The sequence below is a fragment of the Salmo salar genome, chromosome ssa15 (genome assembly GCF_905237065.1).
Source record: "Salmo salar chromosome ssa15, Ssal_v3.1, whole genome shotgun sequence".
Lineage (NCBI taxonomy): Eukaryota > Metazoa > Chordata > Actinopteri > Salmoniformes > Salmonidae > Salmo > Salmo salar.
Window position 1 is genome coordinate 64,017,006 of NC_059456.1, and position 19,142 is coordinate 64,036,147.

At 42.7% G+C, this 19,142-nt stretch overlaps 1 protein-coding gene across 1 annotated transcript in view; it reads right to left on the minus strand.

Moving 5' to 3' along the window:
- The window catches only part of LOC106571900 (fibulin-2), a 43,525-nt gene extending 37,388 nt beyond the window's left edge, over positions 1-6,137 (minus strand). Inside the window, exons 1-2 of the mRNA XM_045696082.1 lie at positions 6,023-6,137; positions 1,759-3,284 (exon numbers count right to left, since the gene is read on the minus strand). Of these exons, the coding sequence (XP_045552038.1) occupies positions 1,759-3,157 (1,399 nt within the window). The 5' untranslated portion in view covers positions 3,158-3,284; positions 6,023-6,137. The remainder of the gene's footprint in view (positions 1-1,758; positions 3,285-6,022) is intronic.
- Positions 6,138-19,142: the final 13,005 nt, after the last annotated feature.

The window sequence follows — 19,142 nt, forward strand, 5'->3', positions numbered from 1 at the left end:
ACACCAATGCCAATAATGACCTGGCATATTTCAATCTTCTCGCTCTCGTGAATCCTTGCTGCATGGAATGTACGTGATAGGTATCTCTCATGCTAACTCCCAATGAAACACCCCATACAGCTAATACATACACTATACATTCCTATGGAGGCCAAGTGCTGAAAGCAGAAAAAAATCCCAACAGGTCTCAACAGTTATAGTATAGTAAAGAAGGGTGGCTAGTCAAGGCTGGGAAAATCCACAGTGCAAGAGTCTGAATTCCAATAGCTCTGACCTAGTTTGTACTGTATTTCAGTAGCTGTGGCAGTGATAATATCAGAAGGAGATTATCACATTTTAGTGCAGTTTTAGTGCAGCACACTGAAATCCTATTATGTGTAATCCATAGTAGTACTGTAGATATTATGAAAGGTAAACCCGTAAACCCAATTGGAATCTCATGAACTGATTGAGGAATTTTTCTTCCAGTGGCAAACCTAGATTTTATGAGAAGATGATGCAACATATTAGAGGCCCCATACAGTGGTCATTTGGAGGTCATACACAATCACAGGTATTACCTATGAATATGTGTCACAAACGACCCCAATCTCAAAGCAGAAATAGGTATTCTCCGTAATAGGGGTCCCCAACTGGTGGCCCGCTGGCCTCAATCTTGTTGATGATCCCTGCTCTATGAATACTGTACTCTCTTAACCCATCCTCCAGACATTTAGCTAGTCTCTTCATCATCTGTTCTCCATCTCAGAAGCTCCTCTTGATGTACAGTATTTATGCCTTGGGGAGGGCTGCTAATGCTGAGCCTACTGATGATTGTACGTGAGGGACACTGCTACAGAATCTACAGAAACTGAGTGGGTGGCAGGTAGCCTAGCTGTTAGAGCGTTGGGCCAGTAACCGAAGGACGCTGGTTTGAATACCTGAGGTGACTATGTAAAAATTTGCTGATGTGCCCTTGAACTAGGCACTTAACCCTAATTTGCTCCAGGGGCACTGTACTACTACGGCTGACCCTGTAAAACAACACATTTCACTGCAGCTATCTGATATACATTTTAAAAATATATTTTTTTTTGGTGTTCAGGAGGCTACTGGGAAGAGGGAATACCTGATGAAGACGCCCCAAGGAAGATGTCACATTACTGTATCTATCTGTCACTTTGGGTTTGAATTAACGCAAACATGGAAACGATCCTTGAATTCTCCAGATGACTCCATTGTAGTCCTTTATTGAGAGGTTATTCTAAGGAATTTCTATTTGATAAAATGAACTTGAACTTTCTAAAAAGTACAAGCATAGTAATCTCCAACCTTTGTTGTGAGTAGCAAAATGGAAGGCTCACTGTCTAGGGACCATATGCTTTCCATGAAGCCTAGTTTTTCCTGGACCAGTGTCAGCTAGCAGCTACAATAGACTGATTAAGAATTTCAAGACCTAACATTGGATGTAAGAGAAGGAGGACAGTAAATCATCTGAGGTTCTAACACTGGGCTACTGTCTTCACAGGCACACATTTATAAACCATTACATTGGATGAATGTGGTTCCTATCTTTTAATGAACAAAAGAAATGCATATGAAAGAACTGCTTTTATGTATAGCCCTAGTGCCTTTAACTAGGTCTCAGAAGACATTGTAGGAGATTTACCGTCCTTAAATACAAGTACAGTAATTATAAAAAATGTATACAAAAATATCAGCAGCACACTATTATTTTAGACTGTGGACTGGTAGAGTGGCCATGTATTGCTGACTTACCCTCAGTGTTTCGAGACTGATTGTTTGGGCCCTGGTAGTTGAAGAGGACCTGGGACTGTCTCCTGGCTGGCTGGTCTCCTTCCTCCCTCATGACAGGAGCTCTGCTGGTCGGGCTGAACTTCACTGCGAGAAACTCCTGGTCAAGTTTACTCTGGGGCTTTGTGGGCTCCTCACGCTGCTCCTCAAGATGCTCCTCAAGGTGCTTCTCATGATGCTGCCCGTAGCTTTGGGATGAACGACTGCCATCATGGTGGTGACTGCTTTGGTTGTCTCTGTGTTCATGGCGGCCAGTGTGTCTCACTCCCTTGTCACTACGGACAGTTTGTGTGACGTCCTTCGAAGTGTCACTCTTCATCACTATGTCACCATTTCTGTGATGCCTGCTGTCCCGGTCAACAACTTCCTGTTGACGCCTGTGGCTCTCTGAAGTAACTTCCTGTTTAGTTGTTGTTGTTGTTGATGTTGTTGACTCCCCCTGGGCTTTTGAGGTGGTCTGGTCCATGTGATGTGGATCCTCGGTAACGGTCACCTCCTCTCTTCTCTCCTGATCATATGTTCCCAGTCTCTCTCTCAGCTCCTGCCTCAGGTCATTAAAGATCTCATAAGTAGGAAAGCTTGTCTCAGCATAGGATGGTGACACTATGGTCGATTCTGTTGGCTGGACCGGGTCTTGTGGTATAGTAGATGAGGGGTCAGGCAGTGTGTAGTCATAATCCTCATCTTCATCCAGGACAGGTGGGTCCTCTTTGTAAAGAGGTAGGGTGTTACCGGGGGCGAATGGGTCTAATGGGCTTGTCTGTTTATTGTCATGCGGTTTGCTGAGGTCTCTCAGAGGGTTGTTGTTCTGTCTGGTTGTTGCTAACATGGGCTTCTTAATGTTACGAGGGTCGCAGTCAGGGATAGGAGAACACATCAGGCTCCCGCCATCGTTAGGACAGTGACACACCTGACACGGGTCCATCTGGAAGGAGTGGCCCGCTTCATACTTCTGGTTGCCTTGGACACAACCGATGCTCTCACACTGCGGACACCCATCCGCAGGTTCCACAACAGTGATGCAGTTGGGAGGGATCTCGGGACATGGGATGAAATGGCACCCGATCCTCCCGCCTCCTTGTGGACAAGAACATTCTGTGCTTCCGAAATCCACAAAGTAAGATTCTCCCTCTGGAACTTTCCCATTCCGGAAGCCTGCATGGATGCAGTCATAGTACTGGTAACCTTCACATGAGCATCCTATTTTAATGCAGGTGGCACAGCAAGCGCCTTTCTCCAAAACCTCCTCAATACAGTTGTCCAACACTGGACAATCCACGCCTGTACAGTCCCTTTGGCTTAGACAGGTGCCCAGGCACAACAGGAGCACACATTGAAACAGCATCACTTTTTCTTGGTTCATTTTTCATAAAAGTCCCAGAGCCCAAGAACAATTGTTGAAAATTGAATTTGATGATAACACAGTCTTCTGCAGTCGACCTGGAGTGAGAATGATGTTGAAGGTTCGATTTCAAATGGCCTCCTTTAACCTGTGAGAATGAAAGAGAAATAACATGACATTACTGTTATGTTATGTTAAGTTACTGTAGTGACAGAGCCACAAGATCATCACCAAGACCATCACCAAGTTGTTTGTCATTGAACTGGGTCCCACTAGTCTCCACTGTTTAAACTAGCTACCATTACTGTCATTAGGCCTAGACTAAAATTGACCATTGGGCTAATGTATGTTTTTCCATGCCCATTCTCTGGTCACAGGACTGCTCGGGATGCATACTGTGGTTTGCATTACATTGGTATGGAAATGTGGCTACAGGTAACGCCGGATAGGGATAGGGGGAAATATGGACAACCCTAGACAAACCGTCCAAAGTTAGAAAAGAAAGGTACTGTACCTGACAGCTCCTACACACAGAATAACACAGATAAGAGAGGACAAAGCTCATGCACTAGAGTGGGCTTAATGTGGTTGCTAGTGTCAGATATTTTCTAAATCTGCAATTCAAAATGTGTCCTTTCTAAGAAGTATGTTCTGTACGTTTTAATAAGATGCATTTCTTACACTACTGTACTTCGACTGAACAATCTTCGCAGTGATCCATATTCAGCCAATTCTAAACCCGTGTGTGATCCAAGTCAGTGATGTGACTACAAATCAGAGAACATATTGAAAACCAGGTGTTTTCTATTTCACTTTTCCTGTTTTTCTCAACTGTTCATGTGCTTGATCCAGTCCAAAGAAACACTGCAACGTTTCCATCAAAGAAATATGTTGTACGATTCTACAAGTTATTTTCAAAATGCATTCCAGTTCTAAGTGAAGCATTATGTGCATAAAACAAACATTAGATCTATTCCTAACATTTGACTAATCTTTAACACTGAGCTTAAATCAGTTGAGGAATATGAACAGTGTTAGACTCAAAAGACACCCACATAGCACAACAGCCCAGACTCATTCCCCCCATAGTGCTTAGAAACAGCATGCTGGTGCATGGATTCCAACATATGGTGGAGCAGTTTGGGAGGGCAAAAGTCACCCAGTGTTGACATGGTATATTTTCCTCCATAGACACCCTTCACGCTCATGTGTACCTTGGTTGTATGGAGAAGCCTGCACTGACACGTCTTTAAACTCCCAGCAGCAACTCATAACTCTGCATCTACATACAGTCCCTCTGTTTTCTATATCAACATATTCTAAAATACTATACTCCTGCCATATGATGTCCTGGTTCCATGACTATATTTTAATAAGAATGTTGAGTTTATCAACCTACATATATAGAGTTATGGTGTGCTGCTCTGTGTTGAGGCATCCTATTATCTTGGCGCAAATTTGCCCTTCAGTGATGATTATGTAGGGGACCATGCACTTCCTTTCAGTGAGGATTCTATCACTAACACAACCCCTCAGTGTCAAAGTCAACCAAGCACGGGTTACGGCAGTCACAGCTAACTGCAGAGGTTTTCTAAATGAAATATTACAATCCCCCCTTCCAAATTCAACGTTTCTTCAAATTATACGTTTTTGAGACCCATTAGACATCCAATTGGAAGTAAAACATTGGTTCTGGCTACTTCTCGCACATCTGGGGCTACGTCTCTCTCACTTCATCATACCAGACCACAGAATGAGAAGGACTGCAGCACAGACGAATGCACCACTTAGACAATCAATGATGGCTTTGTATGCAGCGGGTAAGGAATCATTTTAACAGGTCTCACAGTCTTGACTGGCATGTGCCCCACTGGTTTGGTGTTTTAATGATGTTGAATTCAGCACATGGCATGCAACGACATGGCATGATCTACTACATCGAAGGCTGAGGCTCAGAGTTCCTATGTCTGCCACAGCTGACAGTGAGATTCAAAAAAGAAAAAGAAAGTTGGTCTGGGAAAATCAAACTAATTGTATAAACATGTGTCACTCACAACTACTATCAGAATCTGTGATAAGAAGATAAAGTGAATGGAAGACACATCTAGCCGCTGTATCTTTGCTGACCAATGAAAGATTAATTTATTTAAATGAAACGAATGATATATTTTTTTTTCTGTCAGCTAAAAAAATGTCCAAAGTTTTCCAAACAACGTTTGTGTACATGGCTTGCTCATGTATCTCTCCTAGTATCCAGGAGTTTGAGCCAGGATACAGAAAACATTGTTGTCATGTGATTTTACAGGAAAAGTTCTCAACAGTAATGTTGGTCTTAGCGTTTTGAAATACTATATTTTCTGGTGTAAAGATTTAAAGATATCCTACAAGATAATGTCAGTCTATCTGCTAGGCTGAGAATAATGACTTGAATGTAATTAAGTCAGTAGCCTGAGGGTTGATAAGGTACACAAACTCACATAGAGCCAAATAACTTTTACAAATATTACTGTTTACGTTTTGTCATTACATACAAATGGACATAAGCAATAGACTTCAGGGCTGAGAATACTCCATCATTTGAAATTGGAAACGGGACTTAAACACATTTTTTCTCTGTGTTTTAACAATAAACGTTAAGTGTGAAAGTGAAATAGGCATAATTTAATAGAGGATAAATAAAATGCTGAAATGTTCTTAGTTATGTGGAGAATTAAACGTCAATATAACCTGCCATGCACATAACTGATGGGTAGAAATGTTGCAAAGGAAAACCATAATTTTTACATGTTACATGCAGTCTCTTATAAGGTTAGCACATAAACACATTCTCACAAACAAGTGTGCAAAGGCAGTGAGTGAGGCAGTGATTGAAAAGTTTTTCCTTACCTTAAGTCTCAGTTTTGTCAGTGTGCGACCGGTATCTTGTATGCTGGCCCAAAGTTAGCTGAGCGCATTCTGAAGAGAAGGGGGATGTGCAAGCACTCTCTGAAAACTGAGAGAGGATAGGGGCGGAACAAAAACTTTCTTTGCCCTCTGAATACTTCGGCAAATTAGTTATGAGGTCAGGAATACTTTTGCGCCTCTATTTCATTAAGCTGCTGATTCACGTTTGAACGAATTCAAATCGTTTTAATCTGTGTATCTCGCTGCTGTTTTACTTTATTGAAATAGGCTGCTTGCTGTCACATTCCAATATTAGTCTTTGCACTTGGGTTTATTTGACGAATGCAGTCATTTTCCCCATTTATATTGTCATTATTGTGACGTTGTATATTGTAATTCCAGATGATTCACCCAAAAGTAGGTTGTGCTGGTGAATAACTCTAACTATTATACCCATGTTATGCCCATCTAATGTCCATACCTTGAAAAGGATAAAGGATAGGCTAAAAAGCCTACACACAATAATCAAACTCTCCAGCAAATCTTCTCACTCAATAAGAAAATATCACATGATCCCTGTGGCTCTTCAGGTCTTTCATGCCCAGAGATGAAGATAGCCTATGTCTGTGTGTAACTGTTTGAAGACATCAGGTACTGTGATTCAATGGAGTTGGTTAGCTGCTCTCCCTCAAATAGACAAACATGCTGTCTGGAGTAATAATGAGATTTTGTCCAATCTCTGTCTATCTGAGAGTAAGCTCCTGTGATGTGGACTAACCTCTGAAATAACCCCCAAAGAGAGGTCAGCAACCACCAACTCAATCACTGTCTGACACACACACACACACACACACACACACACACACACACACACACACACACACACACACACACACACACACACACACACACACACACACACACACACACACACACACACACACACGTCCAGTCCATATTATGTTAGGGGTAATGGGTGTCATCAGTGAGAATGGTCCTAGAGACAAAAGCCCACTCAGTGAATTAATAGATTGATTAAATCAAATCAAATGTTATTGGTCGCATACACATATTTGGCAGATGTTATTACGGGTGTAGCGAAATTCTTGTGTTCCTAGCTCCAACAGTGCAGTAATATCTAACAATACACAACAACACACACAAATCTAAAAGAATGGAATTAAGAAGTATAGAAATATTAGGACAAGCAATATTCGGAGTTCGGAAAGTGTTCAAACCCCTTGACTGTTTTGACATTTTGTGACGTTACAGCCTCATTCTAAAATGGATTAAATAAATACAAATCCTCAGCAATCTGTACACAATACCCCATATGACAGTGTGAAAACAAGTTTTTAGAATTTTTTGCAAATGTATAAAAAATAAAAACAGATGCTCTCAATGGTGCATCTGTAAACGTTTTTGAGGGTCTTAGGGGTCAAGCAAAAAGAATTCGGCCTCCTGAAGCCTTCTTGCGCCTTTTTCACCACACTGTCTGTGTGGATGGACCATTTCAGAATGCAGGGATGTGTACACCAAGGAACTTTTCACCTTCTCCACTGCAGCCCCGTCGATATTGATGGGGGCATGCGCCATCTGCTGTCTCCTAAAGTCCACGATCAGCCCCTTCATTTTGTTGACATTGAGGGAGAGGTTATTTTCCTGGCACCATTCCGCCAGGGCCCTCACCTCCTCCCTGTAGGCTGACTCGCCTATCACTGTTGTGTTGTATGCTAACTTGATGATTGATTTGGAGATGTGCGTGGCCACGCAGTCATGGGTGAACAGGGAATAAATGAGGGGACTAAGCACGCACCCTTGTGGGGTTGTGGATCAGCAAAGTGGAGGTGTTGTTGCCTACCTTCCCCACCTAGGGGTGGCCTGTCAGGAAGTCTAGGACCCAGTTGCACAGGGCGAGGTACAAACTCAGGGCCCCTTGCTTAACACGCTTAAATGTCTTACTTACTTCGGCCAAAGAGAACGAGAGCTCACAGTCCTGGGAAACGACGGTGGCCCGCATTGGCGGCGCTGTGTTTTCCTCGAAGCGGGCAAAGAAAGTGTTTAGGCTGTCCGCGAAGTAGCTGGTTTTCCCTTTATAATCCGTGATTGTCCTTAGTCCCTGCAATAAACATCTTGTGTCTGAGCCGTTGAATTGCAACTCCACTTTGTCTCTGTACTGACATTTTGCCTGTTTGATTGCCTTACGGGCACAACTGGACTGTTTGTACGCAACCATATTCCCAGTCACCTTGCCGTGGTTAAATGACAGACACAAGGGGATATGGTGCCATTGTTGGCTTTGTTTTAGGAACACCCCCACGATAAATCGATGACATGGATGAGTCAATGGCTCCAGCATTTGTTTTTGTGTGCACATTGTTGAAAAATGAAAACAAGAGGAAGATCATACGTCTTCCTCTAAACTACTGATCTGCTGTAGTATGCAAAATCTCTGCATAATTTGGTGCAGCAAATTGGCAGAAGCCTGTTTTTTCTGTAAGGTTATAGAGACAAAATGAATATGGCAAGATTTTTCATTTTCAGAAATCCCCTTAGTCAGGCTTCACTGGATTAAGAAACTGTGTTATAGACAAATCTGTACAAATCCATACAAGTCTAATCCATGTGTTGTTCAGTGCTATTCTGTAACTGGATAAAACATTTGCCCCCACTGTCCGCTTTCCAGCATCCATGGATATTGTCCAGTGCAGGTCAAGTCTATCAACCCACAGTGTGTTCATGTGTATCGTGACTGACTACATACTATAATAGTGACCGCACCGGAGACAAACACATAGATTTTCCTCTGGTCCAGAGCAGGACTGTGATCTCAGCCTGGGCTGTGCTGTGCCTGGCAGACAGGCCGTCTCTGGTTCTTTAATGACCTGAGCCCATGAGCTAACTGGCTGTGAAGGTCCGTTCAGCTCACAAATGCCCAGAAGAACCTGCATGGTGTACCTCTGCTCCTTGCTCCAGACTGCCTCTGAAATACCTTGCTTTCCCCCATATAGTCCATTACTTTTGACCAGGGACCTAAATTAAGTTCTGGTCAAAATTAGTACACTACTGTATTGAGAATAGAGTCAGTTGTGACTTGAGACACAAAGGGAGTGATTTGAGAAGTAGGAGCTGTTGTAATGGTACAAATGGAAAGGCACACCAGGGGAGGAAATTGAGTTTTAAAGTCGCAGTGCAGTTTCACCTCATTTAACACCTGATTGACTTAACAAAAGGCACATGACATAGCATAAGTGGGGGGCTGGGCCTTTCTTGTTCTTTATTGATCATCTATTGTTCCTCAATTAAGGGGAAGGCCGATGACATCACAGTTTCCCATCAGACCAACTCCTTGAATGCCTTACTCCATGAAGTTTTCAGTTGGGCTTAAAACATATTTTCTTACCATTTAGTGTGTGGACTACTGTATTTACACATTGAATATCGCTTTTCAAAAGTAAAAGTAAAAAAATTGCTGGAGGACGTCTTTAAGGCCAGGCACCAAAGGCTGATGTGACATTTCTGCATCTACCTATCAATTTGGAGATTTGTTGGTATTTTGGTCCTTTAATATTAGTATTTTCAAAAAGTAAACATAAAAGGGAGAAGAAAAAAACTTCAGTTACTCCAGGTAATTGAGGTAATATGTACATGTAGGTAGAGGCAAAGTGACTATGCATGGATAATAAACAGAGAGTAGCAGCAGTGTAAAAATGGGGGGTGGGGTGGGGACAATGCAAATAGTCTCGGTAGCCAGTTGATTAACTGTTCAAGAGTCTTATGGCTTGGGGGTAGAAGCTGTTAAGAAGCCTTTTTGACCTAGACTTGGTACTCTGGTACCGCTTGGCGTGCAGTAGCAGAGAGGACAGTCTATGACTATGGTGGCTGGTGTCCTTGGCAATTTTTTGGGACTTCCTCTGACACCGCCTGGTATAGAGGTCCTGGATGGCAGGAAGCTTGGCCACAGTGATATACTAGGCCAGACGCACTACCCTCTGCGTACGGCCCCTTGCGGTCAGAGGCCAAGTAGTTGCCATATCAGACGGTGATGCAACCAGTCAGGATGCACTCGATGGTGCAGCTGTAGAAGGATCTGATGACCCATGCCAAATCTTTTCAGTCTCCTGAGGGGGAATAGGTGTTGTCGTGCCCTCTTCACTACTGTCTTGGTGTATTTGGACCATGATAGTTTGTTGTTGATGTGGACACCAAGGAACTTGAAGCTCTCAACCTGCTCCACTACAGCCCTGTCGATGAGAATGGGGGCATGCTCGGTACTCCTTATTCTGTAGTCCACAATCATCTCCTTTGTCTTAAACACATTGAAGGAGAGGTTGTTATCCTGGCACCACACTACCAGGTCTCTGACCTCCTCCCTATAGGCTGTCCCATCGTTGTTAGTGATTAGGCCTACCACTATTGTGTCGTCCTCAAACTTAATGATGGTGTTGGAGTCGTGCTTGGCCATGCAGTCATGGGTGAACAGGGAGTACATTAGGGGACTGAGCACGCACTAGTGATGGCTGTTGTAGGTGAACGTTGGGAGCCGGCTCGCATATTAGAAAATCCTAATCAATTTAGAAAAATATAAAAAAATTAAGATATGAATAATCAAAAGATTTAAATGAATAGAATTAACTAATTCAAAGAATGAAAAAATAAATAAAATCATATAGGCCTAAATGCTCAAGAGCACACACATTCATTCTGCTTAGACTAACAGCCTCACCTGTTGTTCCTGTCAATCGGACATGCAGTGTCAACCAATGAACCAAAGATGCGTGTGTCACGACTTCTGCCGAAGTCGTCTCCTCTCCTTGTTCGGGCGGCATTCGGCGGTCGACGTCACCAGCTTTCTAGCCATCGCCGCTTCACCTTTTCATTGTTCCATTTGTTTTGTCTTGTTCCCTGCACACCTGGTTTACATTCCCTAATCACACTGCATGCATGTATTTCTCTGTTCCCCCCCATGTCTTTGTGTGAAATTGTTTTCTTACGTGTTTAGTGTGACGCGCCAGACTGGTTTTTCACCCGGGTATTGTATTTTGACCCATTGTATGTATTTGTCATGCATTTGTATATTTGTGAGTGTTTTCGCACTTATTTACTTTTACCTGTGGCTGGAGGATTTTGGACGCAGTTGCGTCTGTCTTTTGTGCTTCTGCAAAATAAAGTGCGCCTGATCACAACTCACTGCTCTCCTGCACCTGACTTCGTACCAGTAGCGCACAACCTTGACAGCGTGAGGGAGGGCCGAGCCAACTCTCTCACAGCCACACACTTAGCAGCCGAGGAGAGAGAGGAAGGACAGCTGTGAAAACAACAGCTGGAAAATGAGTGGGAAGCAAAGTAGCATTTGGATGCATTTTAATAATGTAGACAATGTTAGAGCACAGTGTAGAATTTTCCAAAACAAAATCTCATATAAAGCCAGTTCTACGCACAACCTACACCGGCATATGCGAACTGTACACCCAACTGTGAAGCTAGCTGTAGCAGAGCTTAGAGAAACTAGCAGGCCTGATAGTGATAGTGGTGGAGCCAGCACCTCCACACGTGGAGATGTATCCACTCAGTCAAGTAGGCCTACTCCGCGACCCACAGCAACGCAGTCTTCTATGGACCAGTTTATGCCAAAGTCTATGTCTGTAGCAAAACAAGGCCAAATTGATATTGCATTGGCTAAAATTATTGCCACCAATTTCCAGCCATTTTCGATCGTGGAGGACAGAGGTTTTACAAATTATAGCAATAGTCCAAATCCAATGTACACAATTCCAAGCAGTAAAACCCTTTCAAAATCACTTACTCCACAACTGTATGAGAGCACACAGGCTTCAGTTCGGGAAAGAGACAACAAAGCTACTGCAGGTTGCCTTACCACTGACTGCTGGACATCAAGGGTAACCACTTCTTACAGGTCGGTTACATGTCACTTCATTGAAGATTTGTTGATGTCTAGCTGTCTTCTGGACTGCTTTGAGTTCAGCAACAGACACATCTCAGAGAACTTGGCAGAGGAACTGTTGAAAATAGCAAGTAGATGGAAAGAGGTCTGTTGTGTTGGCGACAATGCAGCTAACACAACTCAAACATTTTTGCCATGAAAGTGTTTAAATGGACCCATCATCAATGTCTTGCCCACACAATCAACCTAATTGTAAGAGATGCTCTGAAGGTAATGAAGCCCACTGTGGACAAAGTGAAAGCAGCTGTGGAATACTTCCACAGGAGCGATGAAAACCTAAAGTCTACACAATGACAGATTGGGATGCCTGAGCAGTAGATGAGAATGTAGTATCAGTAGACAAAACATGAACCTGAACTAATAAGTTACTGTTCTCTCTTTTCAGCTATGTGACAGCCTCAAAAATGATATTCCCGTGTAAGGGTCTGCAGCGAAACACAGCCAGCCGCCAAAGAGAAGCAAATGTAACCACAGGACATGTGACAGAGTTGATGGACACCCTATGTACATCAATGGACAGAAAGTTACACAGAATGGAATATAATCACGTGCTATCAGAAACCGCTGCACTTGACCCCAGGTTTAAGAAGTTAGCCTTCAGTGATGCCAGAGCGATTGATGAGGCTCTTCAAAGAATAACCTCGGCAGTAGGGAGGGACAGCCCCAGCAGTCAGCTGGCTCAGGCACCAGGGCAACAGGAAGAAGAGGAATCAAATGGAGCAGAAGCACCAGCAGTAGTGCCACAAACATCTGCTGTTTATATGCTGTTTGACGAGAGAGCAACTGGGGATGCAGCACGAAGGAATCTCTCAGCAGATGCCATAATGGAGGTCCGATCTTATTTGGAAGAACAAGGCCTTTGTCTACCCACGGCTCACTAAAGTCATGACAGGAAGACTTTGCATAGTGGCAGAACAAATAATTATTGAGAGAAGAAATCGCATCAGCCCCTAAAAAGTGAGGCAGCATGCATTTCTGAATGCAAATCTCTCTCATAAAAGCAAAATATGGTCAGCATTGCTGTGTGCTGCTGGTTATAACATGGCAATAAAGAAGAGAGAGAAAAGAGGGACCAGTTTAATGTTTTAAGTGGGATGCTGCAGTTTTGCACATTGTTATTTTTTTTTTATATGGTGCAATATTCTATTATTATGCTGTTCAGATTGTATTCATTTTGAATGGTTACATTTATATGCACTTTGTTTATAAACATAAAAAACGTTTTACTTTAAATGTACATGTGTAATAGCATCCTCATTTTTTACATTTATTTCAATTTGTGGGATGCTGCAGTTTTGCAAATTGTTATTTATTTTTCTTTGATATGTTGCAATATTCTATTATGCTGTTCAGATCATTTTTTGTTTTGAATGGTTAGATTTATATGCACTTGTCACGGTTGTCGTTGGTTAAGGAGGACCAAAACACAGCAGGAATGTGGATGCTCATCTTGTGTATTTATTTACAAACTAAGTGAACACCAAAACAACAACACGAAACGAACTCACGAACAACAAAACAGTCTGGCAAGGCACAAGGCTAAACTCAGAACAATCTCCCACAAACACACAGACAAACACACCCAACTAATATAGGACTTCCAATCAAAGGCAACACCACACAGCTGCCTTCAATTGGAAGTCCACCCCAATTAACTCAACATAGAAACAGACTACCTAGACTAAACATAGAATGCATGAATCTCAAACAGTGCCCAAAAACCCCGGAATACTAAATCAAATGCCCTTACTACAAAAACACCACCCTGAACCACATAAAACAAATACCCTCTGCCACGTCCTGACCAAACTACAACAAGAATTAACCCTTATACTGGCCAGGACGTGACAGCACTTTGTTTATATACATTAAAAAGTTATACTTTAAATGAAAATGTTTAATAGCATTCTTTTTCATAACAAACCAATGCATGTTTAAATACATTGTGGTTAAGGCAGAGTAGGATTTCATTTAATAATAGAATTAGAATTGTTTTAACACCAATCATAGTTAAACTATCGTAAACTGTCGCAAACATATATTTTTTAAAGAGCTGTTTGGAGCCAAAATAGCCGGCTCTATTTGGTGAGCTGAGCCGAACGAGCCGGCTCACTGAAAAGAGCCGGAATGCCCATCACTAGCACGCACCACTAAGGGTTGAGTATCAGCATGGCAGATGTGTTGTTACCTACCCTTACCACCTGGGGACGGCCAGGTAGTCCAGGATCCAGTTGCAGAGGGAAGTGTTTAGTCCCAGGGTCCTTAGCTTACTGATGAGCTTTGAGGACACTATGGTGTTGAACGCTGAGTTGTAGTCAATGAATAACATTCTCACGTAGGTGTTCCTTTTGTCCAGGTGGGAAAGGGCAGTGTGGAGTGCAATAGAGATCATCTGTGGATCTGTTGGGGCGGTATGCAAATTGGAGTGGGTCTAGGGTTTCTGGGATAATGGTGTTGATGTGAGCCATGACCAGCCTTTCAAAGCACTTCATGGCTACAGACGTGAGTGCTACGGGTCGGTAGTCATTTAGGCAGGTTACCTTGGTGTACTTGGGCACAGGCACTATGGTGGTCTGCTTGAAACATGTTGGTATTACAGACTCAGTCAGGGACAGGTTGAAAATGTCAGTGAAGACACTTGCCAGTTGGTCAGCGCATGCAAGTAAACGTCCTGGTAATTCGTCTGGCCCTGCGGACTTGTGAATGTTGACCTGTTTAAAGGTTTTACTCACATCGGCTACAGAGAGCGTGATCACGGAGCAGCTGATGCTCTCATGTATGCTTGTGTTGCTTGCCTCGAAGCGAGTATGGAAGTTATTTAGCTCGTCTGGTAGGCTGTGTCACTGGGCAGCTCGTGGCTGTGCTTCCCTTTGTAGTCCGTAATAGTTTGCAAGCCCTGCCACATCCGACGAGCATCGGAGCTGGTGTGGTACAATTCAATCTTAGTTCTGTATTGACGTTTTGCCTGTTTGATGGTTCGGCGGAGGGCATAGTGAGATTTCTTAAGCGTCCAGGTTAGAGTCCCGTTCCTTGAAAGCGGAAACTCTGCCCTTTAGCTCAGTGCGGATGTTGCCTGTAATCCATGGCTTCTGGTTGGGGTCACTGTGGGGACGATGTCATCGATGCACTTATTGATGAAGCCAGAAACTGATGTGGTGTACTCCTCAATGCCATCGAAAGAATCCCAGAACCTGTTCCAGTCTGTGATAGAAAAACAGTTCTGTAGTTTAGCATCTGAGTCCTCTGACCACTTCCATATTGAGCGAGTCATTGGTACTTCTGCTTTAGTTTTTGCTTGTAAGCAGGAATCAGGAGGATAGAGTTATGGTCAGATTTGCCAAATGGACAGCGAGGGAGAGCTGTATATGCGTCTCTGTGTGTGGAGTAGAGTCTAGTGTTTTTTTCATCTGCTTGCACATTTAACATGCTGGTAGAAATGAGGCAAAACGGATTAAAGTTTCCCTGCATTAAAGTCCCCGGCCACCAGGAACGCCTCCTCTGGATGAGCATTTTCCTGTTTGCTTATGGACCTATACAGCTCGTTGAGTGCTGTTTTAGTGCCAGCATCGGTTTGTGGTGGTAAATAGACAGCTACGAAAAATATAGATGAAAACTCTCTTGGTAAATAGTGTGGTCTACAGCTTATCATGAGATACTCTACCTCAGGGGAGCAAAACCTCGAGACTTCCTTAATATTAGATTTCATGCACAAGCTCATCCATTTTGTTATCCAATGACTGCACGTTGGCTAATAGGACTGATGGTAGAGGGGGTTTATTAACTCACCTACCAATTCTCAGAAGGCAGCCCGACCTCCGCCCCCTTTATCTCCATATTTTCTTCACGCAAATGATGGGGATTTGGGCCCATTCCCGAGAAAGCAGTATATCCTTCACGTCGGTCTCGTTAAATAAAAAATCTTTGTCTAGCTCGAGGTGAGTAATCACTGTTCTGATGTCCAGAAGTTCATTTTGGTCATAAGTGACGGTAGCAGCAACATTATGTACAAAATAAGTTAAAAAACAAGTTACAAACAACGCGAAAAAACGAACAAAATAGCACAGTTGGTTAGGAGCACATAAAACGGCAGCCATCCCCTCCGGCAGCCATCCCCTCAAAGCTCACTACATTAAATTACACATAATTTAAAAGGACATTTCATAGAGAGTGTTACAAACAGGAAAATATGTAGTAACTTACTTGGAGATAGTGATTGGGTCTAAATAGGCGTTTGCCTTCGGTAGTCTAAATTCAGCGTACTTGTCTTTAACTGCAATTTCCCAAAAGTCAGACTCATCCCACACACCAACAACTTTTTTCAGCTTCAGAAGGATCTACATTCACCAAATGTTGCGTGGTTATCCTTAGATGTATTAACCAGACTTGCTCAGAGGGAATTGTTGTTATGGTGCACATTTTGTATTCTAGATAAACTTTTCTTCTGAAAAATGCGCCAAAAATGCATACGTCTTTAGTATTTTACAGTTAGAAAGATTTTCAAAAAGTATTTATCCACAATCTGCTCTGGACAAGTTTGGTCCTGGAGTGTCTTAACAAAATGAAACCAAAATATATAGGCTGACTTCCTCCTGTAAGGGGTGCGTAACTGGTGGCAGTGAAGTCAAATGCAGGAGAGCAGAACTATGTAATAACCGGAGCAGTTTAATTCCAAAACCAGTGGCATAAAGAAATAATCGACATGGGTACAAAACCCGACACGCACCAGTACACATGTGCACAAGCACTTACAAACAAACAATACCACACAAAGACATGGGGGGAACAGAGGGTTAAATACACAACACGTAATGATGGAATGAAAACCAGGTGTGTGGGAAAACAAGACAAAACAAATGGAAAATGAAAAATGGATCGTGATGGCTAGAAGACCGGTGACGTCGACCGCCGATCACTGCCTGAACAAGGAGAGGAACCGACTTCGGAAGAAGTGTCCTAAAAAATGGATTTGTGTGATATGCAAATATGTGCATATTTAATGAGATATCGCCTCCTTTGCATATTTGAATACAATATTTCAGAACATTTCTAATACCAAAAAGTATTATATTTGTTTCTACATTCAACTACATTCAACAGATTTTGATATGATTAAACGAAGCAGAACTTAAAGTTACTAAATCAACAGGGTGTGATTTAACCAAATCCTCCAAATAATCTTGACATCCTCATAATATAGATTGATCAGTTTTACCACTAAGCAAGTTCACGACCTTTGACACATGACTTGTGAAAGACGTCATCATGTAACAGGCAGTGGCCAGAGAGGCAGGCTGCTCCACATTAGTTGGCCTATGAGTGCTTGTCTGAGGCTCCTAGTGGGTGACCTGACTGCGGTAATGCCTCTCAGCGCAGGGTAACCTGATATGACTCAGAGCTGATCCGGGAAAGGTAATTGCACCCCACTCTGTTGTTATTTCCCAGTCATGCATGTCTGAATGGTGACTTCTGCCAATACTAATTCACCCACCCTACCGCCCGCAGTCCTGCCTCTTAATAATCCACCTAATGGGGCCCATTTACTGAGGGGTCCCTCCAGAAACTCTCCAGCACTTTCCACCATTACACATTTCTCAAATAACTTTTGGAGTGGTTTATTACCAGTTTATAACATCTCTTTCTTCTGACCAAAGTTGGTTCATTCTATTCTCACCGCGTACAGGGCAGAGCCGGGTTGTAGATATCTGTACATCCACATTCTTCTCATTGAAGTAGACATCATTGTCTAGTACTACTAGGGACCCCTTGAGTGCAGCAGGTGTTAATTAATGTTATCTTCCTGTTGCGTGACACAGTGTGCTGACCTCCCATCTGTTTGAACAGGTGGAGAGGGATTCCCAAGCTGCAAGTCTACAATAGTCACATAGTGTAGGGTTGTAAGATGTCGTCTATTTCCTCATCCTTAGTGTTGTCCATTATTACCTCATTGTGTGTCTATTGCCACTACCACCAGGGCCTGAACCGACGTCGACGTCTTTTGTACATCGTTTTTTGGAGCGGTAGTCTTTTCTTTTTCTTTTTTTTGGTGCGGTCGGGACAGGCCTTGATTTCAACATCCACAGACGTAGATTATTGGTCCGATTTTTGATCCAATTTGGACCAGCCTTGATTTGGCCCGAACATAGGCTTCTATGGTTGGTTCATATTTGGTCCGGTCCAGAAAAGTAAAGCATAGTTCAGTACAGTAAAGTACAGTACAGCACAGTAGAGTATAGTACAGGTATTCTACTCTACTGTACTCTACTGAAATAAACTCTACTGTACTGTCCTCTACTGTACTCTACTCTACTGAATAAAACTCTACTCTCCTATACTGTGCCATACTGAACTGCACTCTACTGTCCTCAACTGTGCTCTACTGTACTGAACTGTGCTGTACTGTATTGTGCTGTTGAACCTTGTGAAACATAGCCTAGACGTCTATGATTCATTCAGATTTGGTCTGGTCCGGACTGACCAAATTTGTACTTGTTTGGGGGCGAAGCTCATTAGAATAATACCAGTAAGCCTTGCAAGTGTTTGTTTTACATTTACATTTTGGTCATTCAGCAGACGTTCTAGTCCAGAGCAATTTTACAGTCAGTGCATTCAACTAAAGTAGATAAACAACAACATATCACAGTCATAGCAAGATTTTTATTTCTGTAACCGTTACTGAGAATGTTATTGTAGTTTAACTGTTCTGTTGGTTTATTCTGTACATTAGTGTCACGACTTCCGCCGAAGTCGGCTCCTCTTCTTGTTCGTGCAGCGTTCGGCGGTCGACGTCACTGGCTTTCTAGCCATCACCGCTCCATTTTTCATGTATCCATTTGTTTTGTCTTGTTCCCTGCACACCTGGTTTTCATTCCCCAATCAATTCATATGTATTTATTCCTCTGTTCCCCATCATGTCTTTGTGTAGGATTGTTTGTGTTACGTGTATTTTGATATTGTGGATATTGTTACGCGCATTACTTTTTATCTATGTTCCGTGTTTTGGGCACATTTTATGTTATTTTTGTGCTGTCATTTTGACCAGAATAAAAGTGCGCCTGTTCACTACACTCTGCTCTCCTGCACCTGACTTCGCCTCCAATACACACTCCTAACAGTTAGACTACTTTGAACATCATTGCTGACAGTTTTAAAGCTTTTGAA